The sequence below is a fragment of the Scyliorhinus canicula genome, chromosome 3 (genome assembly GCF_902713615.1).
Source record: "Scyliorhinus canicula chromosome 3, sScyCan1.1, whole genome shotgun sequence".
NCBI classification, from domain to species: domain Eukaryota; kingdom Metazoa; phylum Chordata; class Chondrichthyes; order Carcharhiniformes; family Scyliorhinidae; genus Scyliorhinus; species Scyliorhinus canicula.
In genome coordinates this window covers 239,871,945-239,887,099 of record NC_052148.1, presented here as the reverse complement: position 1 = coordinate 239,887,099, position 15,155 = coordinate 239,871,945, and the positions used below count along the sequence as shown (strand labels likewise).

The following is a 15,155-nucleotide window of genomic DNA, read 5'->3' as shown; positions in this document are numbered from 1 at the left end:
GGCCGTGACCCACAACTCTTTAAAAACCTGGCCAGACTCCATGAAAATTGCAGAGTAGTACGGGATGCCTATTTCTGCAATGGAGCTGGCCGGGTGGGGAGTGATGCATGCTTTTGACAGGAAAACGGCTACAGTCACTCCCAACAATTGCACAGCTAGGGAATGGGGTTGAGAATCCTAGAATCGGGACCCGTCCACTCACCCTAAAGGCCTCCTGCGTGACAATGCTAACCAAATGTTAAAGTGCAGGTTTGGACAGCTTTACATCCATGGTAATTAGGTAAGAAAATATAAAAAGCTGCGACCATTCTGTTTATAATCAAGACGGTGTGAATCAAATTCAAGGCATCATAATTTGGGTTGTGAATTATCTAGTTTGTGGACTACAGGTCAAGAAAAGTTCAGGTTTGAATGTGCCACGGTTGACTTGCTTGCCAATACAAACTGTCTAGGTTCACAGAAGGGGAAATGTCACCTGGGCTAGATACTAACGTCCTTTCCAGCTGATTTATCACAGATAGGGGATTGAACCTGGATAATCCATTTTGTTTATCATGCTCAATAACAAAACTGAGATGTATTTTTCTTTCAACAATTAGGCCTCTGGAGAGCTGCCATGGTTTGGGTTTGGTTTCTTCCTGGTGGTACACTCATTGATGACTGCCAGGGCCATTGCTTGCTTTCACTGCCACATGACACTTACATGCTTAAGTATTATTCATTACTATATAATCTGTGTACCTCTATAAGCGATTAATGCTATGTTGGTATAATGGAAAGTGTAAATAATGCATTGTAATTGAAATTTGATGTGTGGATTATACATTTTATTCAAAACTCATTCTACATTCTCACAGTGTCTGTTAACATTTAAGCTGATGTTGTGCTAGCTATTTTCAATGCTAAGGATACATCACATTGTATGACATGCAATAGCTGCTATATTAAAATTATAATATTAGTCTATTGTATGGAATGAAACAGATTACCACAAATCAGTCAAAATAAAAAATATTTTCAGTTGCTCCTTTCTTCCTCATTAACAGCACTTTTTTAGTATCCAAAATTAAGGGTTCATAAGACCATAAGACATATGAGCAGAATTAGGCCACTCCGTCCATAGAGTCTGCTCCGCCATTCAATCATGGCTGATAATTTTCTCATCCCCATTCCCCTGCCTTCTCCCCATAACCCCTGATCCCCTTATTAATCAAGAACCTTTCTATCTCTGTCTTAAAGACACTCAGTGATTTGGCCTCCACAGCCTTCTGCTGCAAAGAGTTCCACAGATTCACCAGCCTCTGGCTGAAGAAATTCCTTCTCATCTCTGTTTAAAGAATTGTCCCTTCAGTCTCAGGCTGTGCCCTCGGGTTCTAGTTTTTCCTTCCAGTGGAAACATCGTATCCATGTCCACTCTATTCAGACTTCGCAGTATCCTGAAGTTTCAATAAGATCACCCCTCAGCCTTCTAGACCCAGAATCCGCAACTGCTCCTCATATATGTTCAAAAGAAATTGCAAAAAGAAATTTAAAAAAAAATGATGGGAATAATATTCGATAATTTATTCATTCAATTATCTTTTGTGTCTTTCAACATCTTCCTTAAAGCTCTTTATTACTTGAAGGCCTCTGTTGCTCCCATAAACAAGTCTAATAAATTATACCTTTGCCATGAGGTATGGTTGCATGAGCTACCCCCAAAGTTTCCTAGATTTCCATGATGCATCAGTACCATTCAAGAAGTTGTACTGGTAAAAAAAATCATTTTATCTGCAAATGCTTTCTTCCCAGCAGCTTTCCTACAAAAATTATTTGAATGTTTTTAAAAACAAAAACAGAAAGAAAGGGGTCACACAGAAAGAGTTCACTTGCTTCATTAACCGTTACTTTTGTTAAATAAAATATGTCTGTTGAATATTGAAGCAAGCTAATTATCAGCAAGCTGACAGTTGTGAGGCTGGTTTAATTCCAGGCAGAAAGTGACTAAAGTGTGGCCTCGTCGGGGCGTCCTGTCCGAAGCCAAAGAAAACGACAAAGTGTCGTTTGTGGTGTTCTTTGTGTTGCTAATTTTAGGATGGCTGGTGTAGTGTTCACAAAGATCACATATGCCTTTCAATTGAACAAAGCTATGAATGTATTAACACTGCTAATTTGGATTCAATACTTACTCCTAGATAGTACACAGTTGATAATAAACATACAATCTACGCTTATCTACTACTAATCTCGACACCATTACATTAACTATGATCTGCTCTCACTCACACTATCTTTCCTTCAGTCTGTTCTCTAGCTTTCTCCTCAACCTCTCACCCATAAGGCTTACATACTTATACATCTAGCTTCCACTAGTGGTTGATTTACATATTTCTTACATTCATGATAATGTTGCACCGTTTAATAGTGGGGTGTTTCTTGGCATCAAACTGGGCAATGTAACTTTTTGTTGTTAAATCGGACCCATGATCTGTATTCATGTTTAAGACTGAGATACATTAAAATAGTTCCAATTTTGTATCAAAGTAAATGAGACTTGGTAAATTTACGTTAGATTGGTGCTTCGGGCTTACCTTCTACTGGTGTGGTCTTCTGACTCAATTTTCACTTTATGAGTGATTTGGAAATTAGTTTTTCTCAGGACTATTTATTTCGAACTCATGGCAAGTACATTATTCTCTGAGACTTGCTCCTCTGGAGTCTCTTGGTCATCCCACCCCAATGTCATGCTTACATCATTGTCTAATTAACATAACCATTAATCCTTTACTCTACAGTTGGGTTGATTGATTGACGGCAGGAAAAAAAGAATTGTCTTTATTCAAGCATAACCATGCAAAGGGGCTGTTTAGCACACTGGGCTAAATCGCTGGCTTTGAAAGCAGACCAAGGCAGGCCAGCAGCACGGTCCGATTCCCGTAACAGCCTTCCCGAACAGGTGCCGGAATGTGGTGACTAGGGGCTTTTCACAGTAACTTCATTGAAGCCTACTCGTGACAATAAGCAATTTTCATTTAATTTTCATTTCATGCTCTGTTTCATAACCAAATGCAAAGGAACTTTATTTTGACCAGGAGCACCGATGATCCAAGCCGGTTTTACTGCATTCCGCATACACCTGCATCCCGCATACATCTACAAAGTTTATGGGATGTGAACCTATTCATGAAAGGCTACCGCAATTCCTTCAAAGAAACAAAAGCATGTAACTACAGTGAGAAAGAAATGCTGTTGCATTCAAGCACAACAGCATATGCATTACAAGAATATTAATCAATATGCATTTACCGGCTGAGACAATGCATGTATGATCATATCTGTAGTTTTTGTGAAATTTTACTATTCTACAAGGATTGATATAGGTTGTTACCCCCTTTACCATGATTATATTTATCTTAACATTCAACATATTACCAGTTGTGATTCTCTTGTGAATGTTGTGGTTCAATTGACAATTATGAACCATTTAGTCTTGTGTGCCAACTTTAATAAGATCCGAATAAACATGTAATCGTGAGTAGGCCAATCAGTCCCTCAAACCTGTCCCATCATTCAATCAAACATGTCTACTTTGTACGTTAATTCCATTTACCTGTCTCTGATCAATGTTCCTTCACTTAAACTTCCCCTATCAAAACTGGGAGTGATCTTGGTTATATTAAACGGTCATCAACCGGAAACACTGCCCTAAATTTTCCGGCCCCGCCCACCATCAGAATCGTAGCGGGCGGGTGGGATAACTTAACGGACCAGCAAAAGGTCCGGTGAGTTTGGGTTGGAATTTGGACCGGAATATCCTGCCCATTAACTCTGTTTCTCTCTACAAGGGCTGCCTGACCTGCTGAGTATTTGCAGCATTTTTTTTTTTTAAATTTCAGATTTGTAGCATCTGCAGTATTTTACTTTTGTAAAAATCTATCAATCTCAGTATTAAAAATTTCAATTGACCCACCATCCACGGCCTTTTGTGAGAGAAAAATTATAGGAGCAGGAAGTGGGGTGAGGATCCAAATATCAGGGTCAAATGGGGATCGCAGCCTCACACTGTAAGGAAATAGAGATCATTTTCAGTAATTTATATTTGCGTCTGTTGGGAATAAGCTCTAGCTATAAATTTAATTTGTATCTTTAAGTTTAAGTTTAATTTACCTGTAACTTCCTTAGAGTGACAATCAGTGGCGGATTGCCACTCTGTACAGTCTTACCTACGCTTAAATTCTAAAGCACCTGTCTCGCCAGACCTTCCTGGCTCAGGACACCGGGGGTGGGGGCACTATCCTAACATGGGGGTTGTGGAAATAGAGACATTGAGGAATTTGAACGTGGGGGTAATCCATATGGAGAGGGAAGGGAGAAATTCAGACATGGGGGAGTTTGGGGTTTGGCCATCAGGAGGTTGTTGGACACAGGGTGGTGGTTGGAGCGGGAGGAATACCCCTGAGTGATTCAGGCTGTGGGGGGTGTCCTGTGTGAGGCTCAGTCTGGGCCTTTACAATAGTTACTCCAATGTTAGAGGTGCTTTTTTCCCTTTGAACTCTTTCAGAGTAACTATGGGCGAGATTCTCCGACCCCTCCGCCGGGTCGGAGAATTGCCAGGGGGGCGACGTGAATCCCGCCCCCACTGTCTGCCGAATTCTCCGGCACTGGAAATTCGGCGGGGGCGGGAATCGTGCCGCTCCGGTCGGCGGCCGCTCGCAGTGGCCCCACCGGCGATTCTCCGGCCCGCGATGAGCCGAAGTCCTGCTGGTTCTTTGCCAGTCCCGCCAGCGTAAATTGAACTAGGTCCTTTACCGGCGGGACCTGGCGGCGTGGGCAGGCTCCGGGATCTTGGGGGGGGGGGACGCGGGGCGATCTGGCCCCAGGGCATGCCCCCACGGTGGCCTGGCCCATGATCTGGGGCCCACTGATCTGCGGGCGGGCCTGTGCCGTGGGGGCACTCTTTTCCTACGCGTCGGCTGTGTCAGCCTCCGCGATGGGCGACGCGTAGGTGAACCCTACCGCGCATGCGCGTGAATGACGTCAGCAGCCGCTGATGCTCCCACGCATACGCAGACCTGCGCCAGCCGGCGGAGCCCCTTCGGCCGGGCGCAAACCACTCTGGCGCCAGCCTAGCCCTTGAAGGTGCGGAGGATTCCGCACCTGTCGGGCGGGCCGAAGCCGGAGTGGTTCACGTCACTCTGTCCCGCCAAGACGCCCCCCGCCCCGCCGAGTACGGGAGATTCCCGCCCCATGAGTGTCAAACTGACAGACAGAACCATCCATCTGAAGTTAGTGATTACAATGACTTTGTTGGATGGTTCCCAGTATAGTCCGATGGTCCAGGGGAAATAAACTTTCTGGACAATTGCTGGGTAATTCATTACTTGGGGACTTCCAAGAGGGATACCCCAGCGCACTTTTGGGGTAACCCCCCCCCCCCAAATCTAATCCTGGGGAGCCACAAAGTCATAGGCCTTGCACGGCATTCTCGGTTTCAGAAACTAAGTGCTGAATACGTGGACTTCCGCAACAACTAAATTGGCTCCCGCGCCAGAGCAATTCATGATCCGTTAAGGCTAGCACTGGCACCACATGGAACCTGAGTGATTCCAATGAAAAACAATTTTCAACTCGCCGGGGTCGGGATTGCCACTCAGGAGGCTGACAAGCTGCAGCCACATATTAGCACTCCACTCCCCACACACACACTCCCCACACCAGCCAAAAGATAGCAGCAGAGAGCGCCACCCTGCTTTATGGATGCAGAGCCTGGCGTTCATCCCCCTCCTCCAGCACGTCGTCCTTCTGCTGTGTGATGTAGTGGAGGATGCTGCAGGCCACCACGATATGGGAGACACTCCTAGTGCTATACTGGAGGAGCCCTCCAGAACAGTCCAGGCACCTGAAATGCATCTTCAGGATGCCTATGCACCGCTTGACCACGCCCCTGGTCGCTGCATTGGCATCGTTGTAGTGGGTCTCCACATCGGTCTATGGTCTCCAGATAGGTGTCATCAGCCATGACCACAGTGGATAACCCCTGTCGACGAAGAGCCAGCCCCTGACCCAGGGGCGTGCCGCGAAGGTGTCCAGGAACCTTCGAGTGTGCCAGGATGAAGGCGTTGTGCACACAGCCAGGGAATCGGGTGCAGATATGCATGATGTGCAGCTCATGGTCATGCACCAGCTGTACATATTTTGAGTGGAACCCCTTTAGGTTCGTGAAGACAGACCCATCACCGGGTGCTGCTCATAGAGGGAATGCATCCCATCGATCACCCTTGGACCTGGGGCATCCTAGTGATGGCAGCGAACCCCGTTGCCCAGGCATCCTGGTGGGCTTGGTCCACATTTACTTTGATATATTGTGCCAACTGGGCAGATAGAGCCTCCATGATGGCACGGCTGTACGTGTGCACCGAGGTCTGTGAGATCCCTGCCAGGTCCCCACTCGACGCCTCGAAGGACACAACACCATAAAAGCTCAGGGCGACTGACACCTTGACGGCTGCCGGGAGCGAGTATCCTCCCCGGAATTCCAGTTGCGCCATAATGTGGCAGATATGTCACACGGCCCCTCTGCTCAGCCAGATTCTTCGACGCCATGCCCGGTCGAGCAGGTCCTCGAAGGACAGGCACTGCCGGTACACATGAGGCCTGATCAGATGCCTCCTTCCCACCTCCTCCTTAGCCTGTTGGGCGGCCTACTCTCCATCTCCACTGGCTGGTTCCTGTTCCTCTGGGACAGGCTCCACTGCCGCAGGGTCCTCCCAGAGCAGCTCCTGCTCGCACAGCCTCAGTACATCCCCCAGCTCTGCGGCGATTAGAATGAAGGCCATCATTCCTGGTTGAATTCCGAAGACCATGTGTGGAGGGGACAAAAGACAGACATGTTAGCACAGTGCGCGCCCCCAAGCCCAACCAGGTCCAATGGGCTACATGGTGGCCCTGGCCCGCACTGCAGCCCCTGCCCCTGCTTATCCCCCTCCCCTATCCCCACACACATCCGCGCGGCCAATCCCCCAGCATTCTGCCCTCCACATGCTTACCCCCGCCAGTGCCTCTGGCCCCAGCACCCATCCCTGCTGGCAGAGGTATCTGTGGCTGACCCTACCCATGCCAGGGGTAAGCTTGCAGCCCCCACCAGGTGCCCTGCTGTAGGGGCTACTGTGGGCATTGCCCTTGGGTAAGCTGCATGATGCCATGCGGAGGGTGGCACCCTATTGTGGGGTAGGGGTGAGGTGGGGGAGGGGGTGGAGTGCAGGGTGTGTGGGATAGGGCATTCACATGGCCCTTGTCACTCTGTACAACTATTGGCCATAGTGGATGTGCAGCTGAGTGGCCCACTCCTACCCCTAATTCATCCGTTCATATGTTTGTACTCATCAACCCAGACCTGCTCGTCAAATATTCCATCTTCCATATATGTTGAAGGAGAGACTCTGGAATAGAGTCACCACTTCCCCTAACTTAGCAACCACTTCTCTCCAAAGAGCACCATTGATGAGAAGGTCCAACACCAGATCAGCAGTGCAAGTTCAGCATCCTACAGACTACAAAGACCTCCGCAAGTCAACAAAAGTTCCAGCGTACAGAGCAGATGTCGCTCTTTGTGTCATGAACGTCCTTACCGTTTTCCCACCCCCTTTTCCCCCACCACATCCCAAGTGCCAGGCCCTTCCTTCTTCCACTCCTCCATGCTCTCGACCCCACTCCACAACCCCTCCTCACCACTGACTTCCGTTTCCCGGTCGCAATCAGGTTTGTTTCTCTCCGGTTTCTCTCCCTTGTGCTGTAGAGTTAAACAAGGAAACCGCTTACCTTAGTCACCACTACAAAAAATCAATTGATGCACAACATCTTTAAGCGACTGTGAACTGAGTGCCATGAGATTCTTCTATGCCACTGACTTCATCCCGAGGGTACGACTTTATTAGAAACGGATTACACGAATAAGCATTTGTGGCATGCAAATGCATCCCAAATGGGAACCCACCACTGTCCACTGTAATGCTTGACAAGCGGCAAACACACCACTGACTTCATCTCTGCTTCTTAATCTACTGTCAAGATATCAGAATTTCTCGACCTGACCAATTAAATCACCCCACAGTGCCACATTTTCCATCCTTGTGGGCTCCATGAAATCCCCCCACCTCCCCGTCCATCAGCCTCCTCTGGAGGGTGGGGTTAAAATGAACTCCCAAAGCAACTTCAATATGACTGAATAATACAGTGGAATTTTCAACCCCACAGCATTGCTATTCCGGATTGCTACAGAGTCCACCAAGCTGTGGGAGGACACGGGTTTCCTAGAATCATTGAATTTACAGTGCAGAAGGAGGCTATTTGGCCCATCGAGTCTGCACCGGCCCTTGGAAAGAGCACCCTACTTCAGCCCACGCCGCCACCCTCTTCCTATAACCCAGTAACCCCACCTCACCATTTTGGACACCAAGGACAATTTAGCATGGCCAATCCACCTAACCTGCACATCGTTGGACTGTGGGAGAAAACCAGAGCACCCGTAGGAAACCCACGCATACACGGGGGAACGTGCAGACAGTGACCCAAGCCGGAAACGAACCTAGGACCCTGGAGCTGTGAAGCAACTGTGCTAACCACTGTGCTACCGTGCTGGGTTTAGGAGGTAAGCAGCTGTGTGACAAACAAAGTTCAATATAGTTGAGTGTGAAGCATCGCGTCTTGGGGCAAAGAACAAATAATGGATGGAAGCTCTAAATGATGCAACACTCAGGACAGAGAAATGTACGATACATCGATTATAAAAACAGGGGTGAGTTAAAATGGCAAGCAGAATCTTGGGTTTACTACAATACAAACATACACTATAACCAGAAACATATGTATGACCTTCTAAAGAAAGGTCATCAACTTGAAACAGACCCACAAGGTAGAGGTTACTTTTTCAGGCAACAGCATAATCCTTGTCAGTAGGTTTGATGACAAATGACCTAATTACATTTCTAACTTTTCCCAGTTTTGATGCCAAGATATTGTGCATAATTTTCCAAAAAAATGCTCAGTCTCATTTTTGGCGGTGCAAGGGTCCTGCCTAATGATTCCCTTATTTCCCTTGCTTTATTTTTGCCGTTATCTTTTTGATCCACGGATGTTTAACGGGCGTATATCTTTAAGTCAAGCAGCAGAGAGAGGGAGGAACAGCTGTTCCATACCCCCATGCCACAACACAGCCGATTAACACAGGCCTCTCAGAACTTTTAAACAATACAGGCAGCAAACCGCAGGACCAATCACACACTAGCCGTGGCTCCCATCTAGGTAACTACCAACAATCCCCCTCAAGCCGACCCCTCCCCTACAGAGCTGGTCAGCGGTCTCATAAATTAATTTTTTTAATCTTTAAAATGGAAATTAGAGCTCAAATTACCTGCAAAATGCAGGCGGGATCTTTGATTTGCAGTGTTAACTAGGATACAGAAACAATGGATTAAGTGGTAATAAAATTTTATTTATGGTCAAAGTATTAGTGGATATGCAAGGCATGGCTTTATGTGTATTCATTAGGAGATTCTTTGCATCAAATATAAGATTCTGTTTAGTCTTGGGTGACTGTGTAGAGTTTGCACGTTCTTCCCGTGGCTGCGTGGGTTTCCTCTGGGTGCTCCGGTTTCCTCCCACAATCCAGAAATGTACAGATTAGGTGGATTGACCATGCTAAATTGTCCCTTAGTGTCCCAAAGGTGGGGTTACTGGGTCAGGGGGATAGGGTGGGGTTGTGTTCCTAGATTAGGTGCTCTTTCAGAGGGGCGGTGTAGACCTGACAGACCGAATGGCCTCCTTCTGCACTGTAGGGATTCTATGATTATGTCTTCAAAGCTGAATTTTTATTGAGAGGGCTTTTGGACTGGAATATAAGAAAATTTAACTTTAGTGGGGCATGAAATCGGTGCTAGTTTATTGGCTCCCCATTGTATGCCCATCCAAATTTCATTTCCATTTGTTTTCAGCATAGTTTCTGGAACTGGTAGCTGAGCTCTCTAAATCATTTAGGATTGGCCTTGGCCTATGATCAGGGTTTGCACTGCATGTTTATGAAACACCATTTCCTCTAAACGCCTTCCACATCACTGGACTACGTGAAGAATATCCAGAAGTAAATGTTTCAATTCTCTACAAACTTATTATCTGTACCGCCAGTTACTTATTGAGTCTTTCTGCTATTACAACATATTTTTCACTTCTCTTTTTCTGTATCTACAGATGCAATTTCGTCCAAGATTAATTTACTGCAAAGTTCTGCATTTATCCTGCCTGGAAATATACAAGTCTCGTGGATGTGGTTGAGAAATGCCTACCTCCTCATACAGTCCAGCGCTCTGACAAAATAGTCTGGGTGTAGACTATGTTCTTCTTGAAGAATCACACATTGCTCCAGCGTCACTGACATTGATGTCCTGTCTTTGGCACTTTTACAACTTGTGAAGCGGATTCCATTGAGCCTTCGACAAATCTAAACAGGATTCAAAATGACTTGAATTACTGAAATAGTTCCTTGAAAACCTTCATGCCCTTTCTAAATTAGTTATTTAATTAAGATATTTCCACTTGAGGGTGGATGGGTGGTCAGGAGTCCAAAACTAGGAGCCATCAAAATAAGATAGCAATAAATCCAATATAGCGTTCAGGAGAAACTTCTTTGCTTGGTATTGTTAACATCTGGAGCTCGCTTACATATGGAGTAGCAAATAGCTACAGGTGCATTTAAGTGAAGCTGGACAAACGCATGAGGGCGAGAGGAATCAATAAAAGAGTATGCGGAAAGTGTAGGACGAGGTGGGATTGGAGGAGGCTCATGTGAAACAGGCACACTGACACATACTAGAAGGGCCAATTCTGTGTTCTATGTTCCATATAATCCTATGAAGAGCTGTAATAGCGGTGAAATAATGCTTTGGTATACCACGGCACAATGTTCAATATGCTTGTCTGAAATTCGTCTCTCTGTTAGCGGAGTAGAAACAATAGTCATTTTAATTTTAAATGAGTTATTAGGAGAGAGGGATTTCTCACAAAGGTGTCGGGCATTTGTAGAATGCGTAACCACTAGGATTATTTCACAGCTGGGATCTTTTGTTGCCTTCTCTAGGACTGTTCTCAATATTATGTGGTGGTGCTAAATCTATGAAAATATGCGACTTGCTCTTTATAATTAAACAACAATCACCAGCAAAGGGAACTCATTTTAGGCACAAGACATGGTCTTGCAGCTGCAAATATGTGAAAGTATGTCATCAACAAAATTATTTATATTTAAAGACATGCAGCATCGCATACATAGTTATTACAGCTATTGTGCAGCTGATTGCATTCGAGGTAAAATCTCTACATAGAATCACAGAATCTAGTTTATCGAGGAAATGTGAAATACTTAACTAGAGGTTATTCTGCTTGACACTTAACGCTGATAACAACATTTCAGATCGGAAGACTGCAGGAAAACTACTGAAAGGAAAACTGCAGCTGCTGGGAGCACCTTGTAGAAGTAGCCAACTTTACAAACCTTTTAAGAAAATCACTGTGGGTTGACATTAAGCGTGAGGAATGAATTCAAGATAATTACTGTATTTGGCATTAAAACGGTCACCTTTATCACATTTCACACTTTTTTCTGCTGTGCCCTTTGTTTAGAAGTGTCTGGCTCCACGTTATCAGTTTATCAATCACAAGAAACTTGAATAAATGCTTTCAATGTTCTTTAGTGCACAATTAGGAGATTGTTGAGAGATATAAAAAGGATTATGAATAAGGAGGGCCTTTAATGTAGCTTTCGAGGGGAGGGAAATTAACAAGCCATTGGAAGCAATGTGCTGTTGGCTGATCCCTGGCGTCTCTAGCTGCAGGGCATCTTGCTAACCCTCCTTTTTCTACGTCTTTCATCAGATCCCTGCTGAAAAGTCACTGACCTGAAATGTGAACTCTCTCTCCCCCCACAGACACTGCTGAGTATTTCCAGCATTTTCTGTTCCTATTTCAGATTTCCCAGCATCGGCAGTATTTTGCTTTTGCGCTCTGCTACTTCCTCACCAAACTTTCCTGGACAGATTCTGCTGTTGCTCTGCATTCTTCAAATGCAGACCTTGCTGGATTGCTGTACATGTTACCGTGATGCAGAAGGCCTTCCTGTGGCACACATGTAGGGTGTCACGGATCTATCCAGGCACCCGAATGTTTGCTTCAAGAGACCTATTGTTAATGTACCATTTGTCAATGTACCCTGTTGTCATAATATACACATCAGTATATAACGGTGCAGACACACACTGACTGACACACTGCAAGACCAATCAACATACACAACACAGCAGCCAATCACCAGTTAGAGCACGCTCACTATAAAGCCAGAGGGCACTAGGTTTCCCCTCATTCGGGATGCAGCCTCTGAGAAGGACAGAGCTCACAGCTTGTAGCACAGATATTCACCATGTGCTAACAGTCTAGACTGGTCAGTATAGGCATAGGTCTTCAGTTTAATCTAACATGGTGTCGACCCACAGTGAAAGTATGTTCAACAGTTCCTAGCTTAATAAAATAGTGTTGTACTATTTCAAGTGTTGGTAGCCTGTATATGTTACTGCTAAGGTAAACGCAGTCTCCACAGATCCAGAGTACCCAACACATCATGGTACCAGTACGTGATATTAGAACTTATGACACCTACCTTCAAGTGATCTGCCTTCGACCAGCATACAGCCATCCTGCAAAATGGACAGCGTCCACCCCCCACCGCCGCTCCGCATCACCGGAAAACTCGGGGCCAACTGGAAAATCTCTAAACAACGCTTCCAGCTTTACCTTGAAGCTACAGACCTGGAAGCTGCTTCAGACACCAGGAAGATTGATCTCTTCCTCTCCACGGCTGGGGATCACACCATCCACATCTTCAACTCTCTCAATTTTGCTGATGGTGAAGACAAATCAAAATTTAAGACGGTCCTCCTCAAATTTGACAGTCACTGTGACATCGAGGTGAATGAAAGTTTCGAGCGCTATGTCTCTCAACAGCGTTTGCAGGGTAAGGATGAACCTTTTCAATCCTTTCTCACCCACCTCCGCATCCTTGCGCAGTCCTGTAATTACGGGTCCACCTCCGACTCCATGATACGCGACCAGATCGTTTTTGGTGTTCAGTCGGGCCCCTTACGCCAACAGCTCCTTAAGGTAAAGCAGCTCTCCCTTGCGATTGCCATCGAGACCTGTGTGCTGCACGAACACGCCACTAACCGATACTTGCACATTCAAGCGGCTGAAACGGCGCGGCAAGGTCCCCACGAGGCAGAACGGGTACAAGCAATCAAGCAACTCCAGGGCCTCAGTCTGGATGAGGGCGGCTATTTTGCGCGCTTTTCACGGCCTCCCATGCATGTGCGCACTGAACGAGGGGACTCCGAAGATCGCACTGCGCAGGCGCGCACCACGTATGACCACACCACGCATGTGCGGTGGCGCAATGAGCGTCCTGACGTAACAACGTGCGGCAACTGTGGCTCCATTCACTTAAAGCGGCAATGTCCTGCAGAATCCCGACGCTGCCTACAATGTGGTAAACTTGGCCACTATTCTGCTTTATGCAGGTCTGCTCAGCCTGCCAACTCTCGTCGCACCAACCAGCTATGCATTGATGTCCGTGCCATCCAACCCACGGTCACCGAATCCGATTCTGACCTGCTGCCTGACCTTGACACCGAGGACCCTAAAGTACCTTTTTGAGTTGGTATCATTACCAAACACAGGGTGCCCCCGAAGCAAAAAGTCCAGCCTCTCCCGGTATACATCATTGATCCGGACGACGAGTGGTGTGCCACCCTCACGGTCAACCAGAATTCGTCGTCCACCTCAGAGACTAAATTTATGAACTTTTTGAATTCATGGTCTCTCTGAATTGTTTTGTTGCTTTGTTTAATTGACTCACTGGTTTGTATATAATGTTGCTCTAGTTACTCTTTTGTTGCATACTGTCCATCTGCACTAGACACCTTCCAATGTAAATAGATTAGTGTTTATGTACATAGTCTTGTAAATATGCCTTCACATACCACACGTAGTTAGGAACATTCTCACCACGCATTATTTATTACCACAACCACACATTTTTTTTTAATGAAAGGGGGATGTCATAATATACACATCAGTATATAACGGTGCAGACACACACTGACTGACACACTGCAAGACCAATCAACACACACAACACAGCAGCCAATCACCAGTTAGAGCACGCTCACTATAAAGCCAGAGGGCACTAGTTTTCCCGCTCATTCGGGATGCAGCCTCTGAGAAGGACAGAGCTCACAGCTTGTGGCACAGATCTTCACCATGTGCTAACAGTCTAGACTGGTCAGGATAGGCATAGGTCTTCAGTTTAATCTAACATGGTGTCGACCCACAGTGAAAGTATGTTCAACAGTTCCTAGCTTAATAAAATAGTGTTGTACAATTTCAAGTGCTGGTAGCCTGTATATGTTACTGCTAAGGTAAACGCAGTCTCCACAGATCCAGAGTACCCAACACATCACCTGTCAATTATTCTATTGTCTACAATGTACGTACTGTATCCGCTCCCTTGGCCGCAGAAAAATACTTTTCACTGTACTTCGGTACATGTGACAATAAATATCAATCAATAAATCAATCAATTAATCTAGAGGGTGCTCACTGATGTGTACCACATGGTCCTGGTTGTGTCTTGGTTTTTCGGGAGAGCTGGGGTTGTAGACAAGTGTGTGGTGAGGTGGGATGAATGGGGCAACACTTCCCCCCAAGCAGCCATCCTAATGTCCTTGGAAGGGTGGAAGAGTGGGGAGATGGTTGTTTGTTTCAAAATAAAAGCAATGTGATAGGAGCCTGCAAAATTCATGTTGGATAATTTGTGTAATTCCCTGCCTATATGGAGAGCCTACCCTTCTTCAGAGTGATTGGAGAACTGAGTACTTTGCAAACAGAGTAGTAAAATGGGGAAATTGGTGCAGAGGTGGAAGAAGGTACCGCTCTTTATTTATTTTTTACCCCGAATGTGGGTTCTTCTTTTGTAAGGTAGAAAACTGTAACTTCCTATTCCTTTACTAAATTGATGGCTAACTATTCAAATAAATAAACAAATAATATTCCACAGGCATAGCGAGACATAACTGCAAAGT

At 45.8% G+C, this 15,155-nt stretch overlaps 1 protein-coding gene across 7 annotated transcripts in view; it reads right to left on the bottom strand.

The window, feature by feature from the left end:
• inpp4b (inositol polyphosphate-4-phosphatase type II B) overlaps nucleotides 1–15,155 on the bottom strand; it is a 1,043,608-nt gene that overhangs the window by 14,908 nt on the left and 1,013,545 nt on the right. For all 7 annotated transcript variants that reach the window (XM_038792440.1, XM_038792442.1, XM_038792441.1 and 4 more), the window contains one exon: nucleotides 10,317–10,471. In XM_038792440.1, coding sequence (XP_038648368.1) covers nucleotides 10,317–10,471 — 155 coding nt within the window. The remainder of the gene's footprint in view (nucleotides 1–10,316; nucleotides 10,472–15,155) is intronic.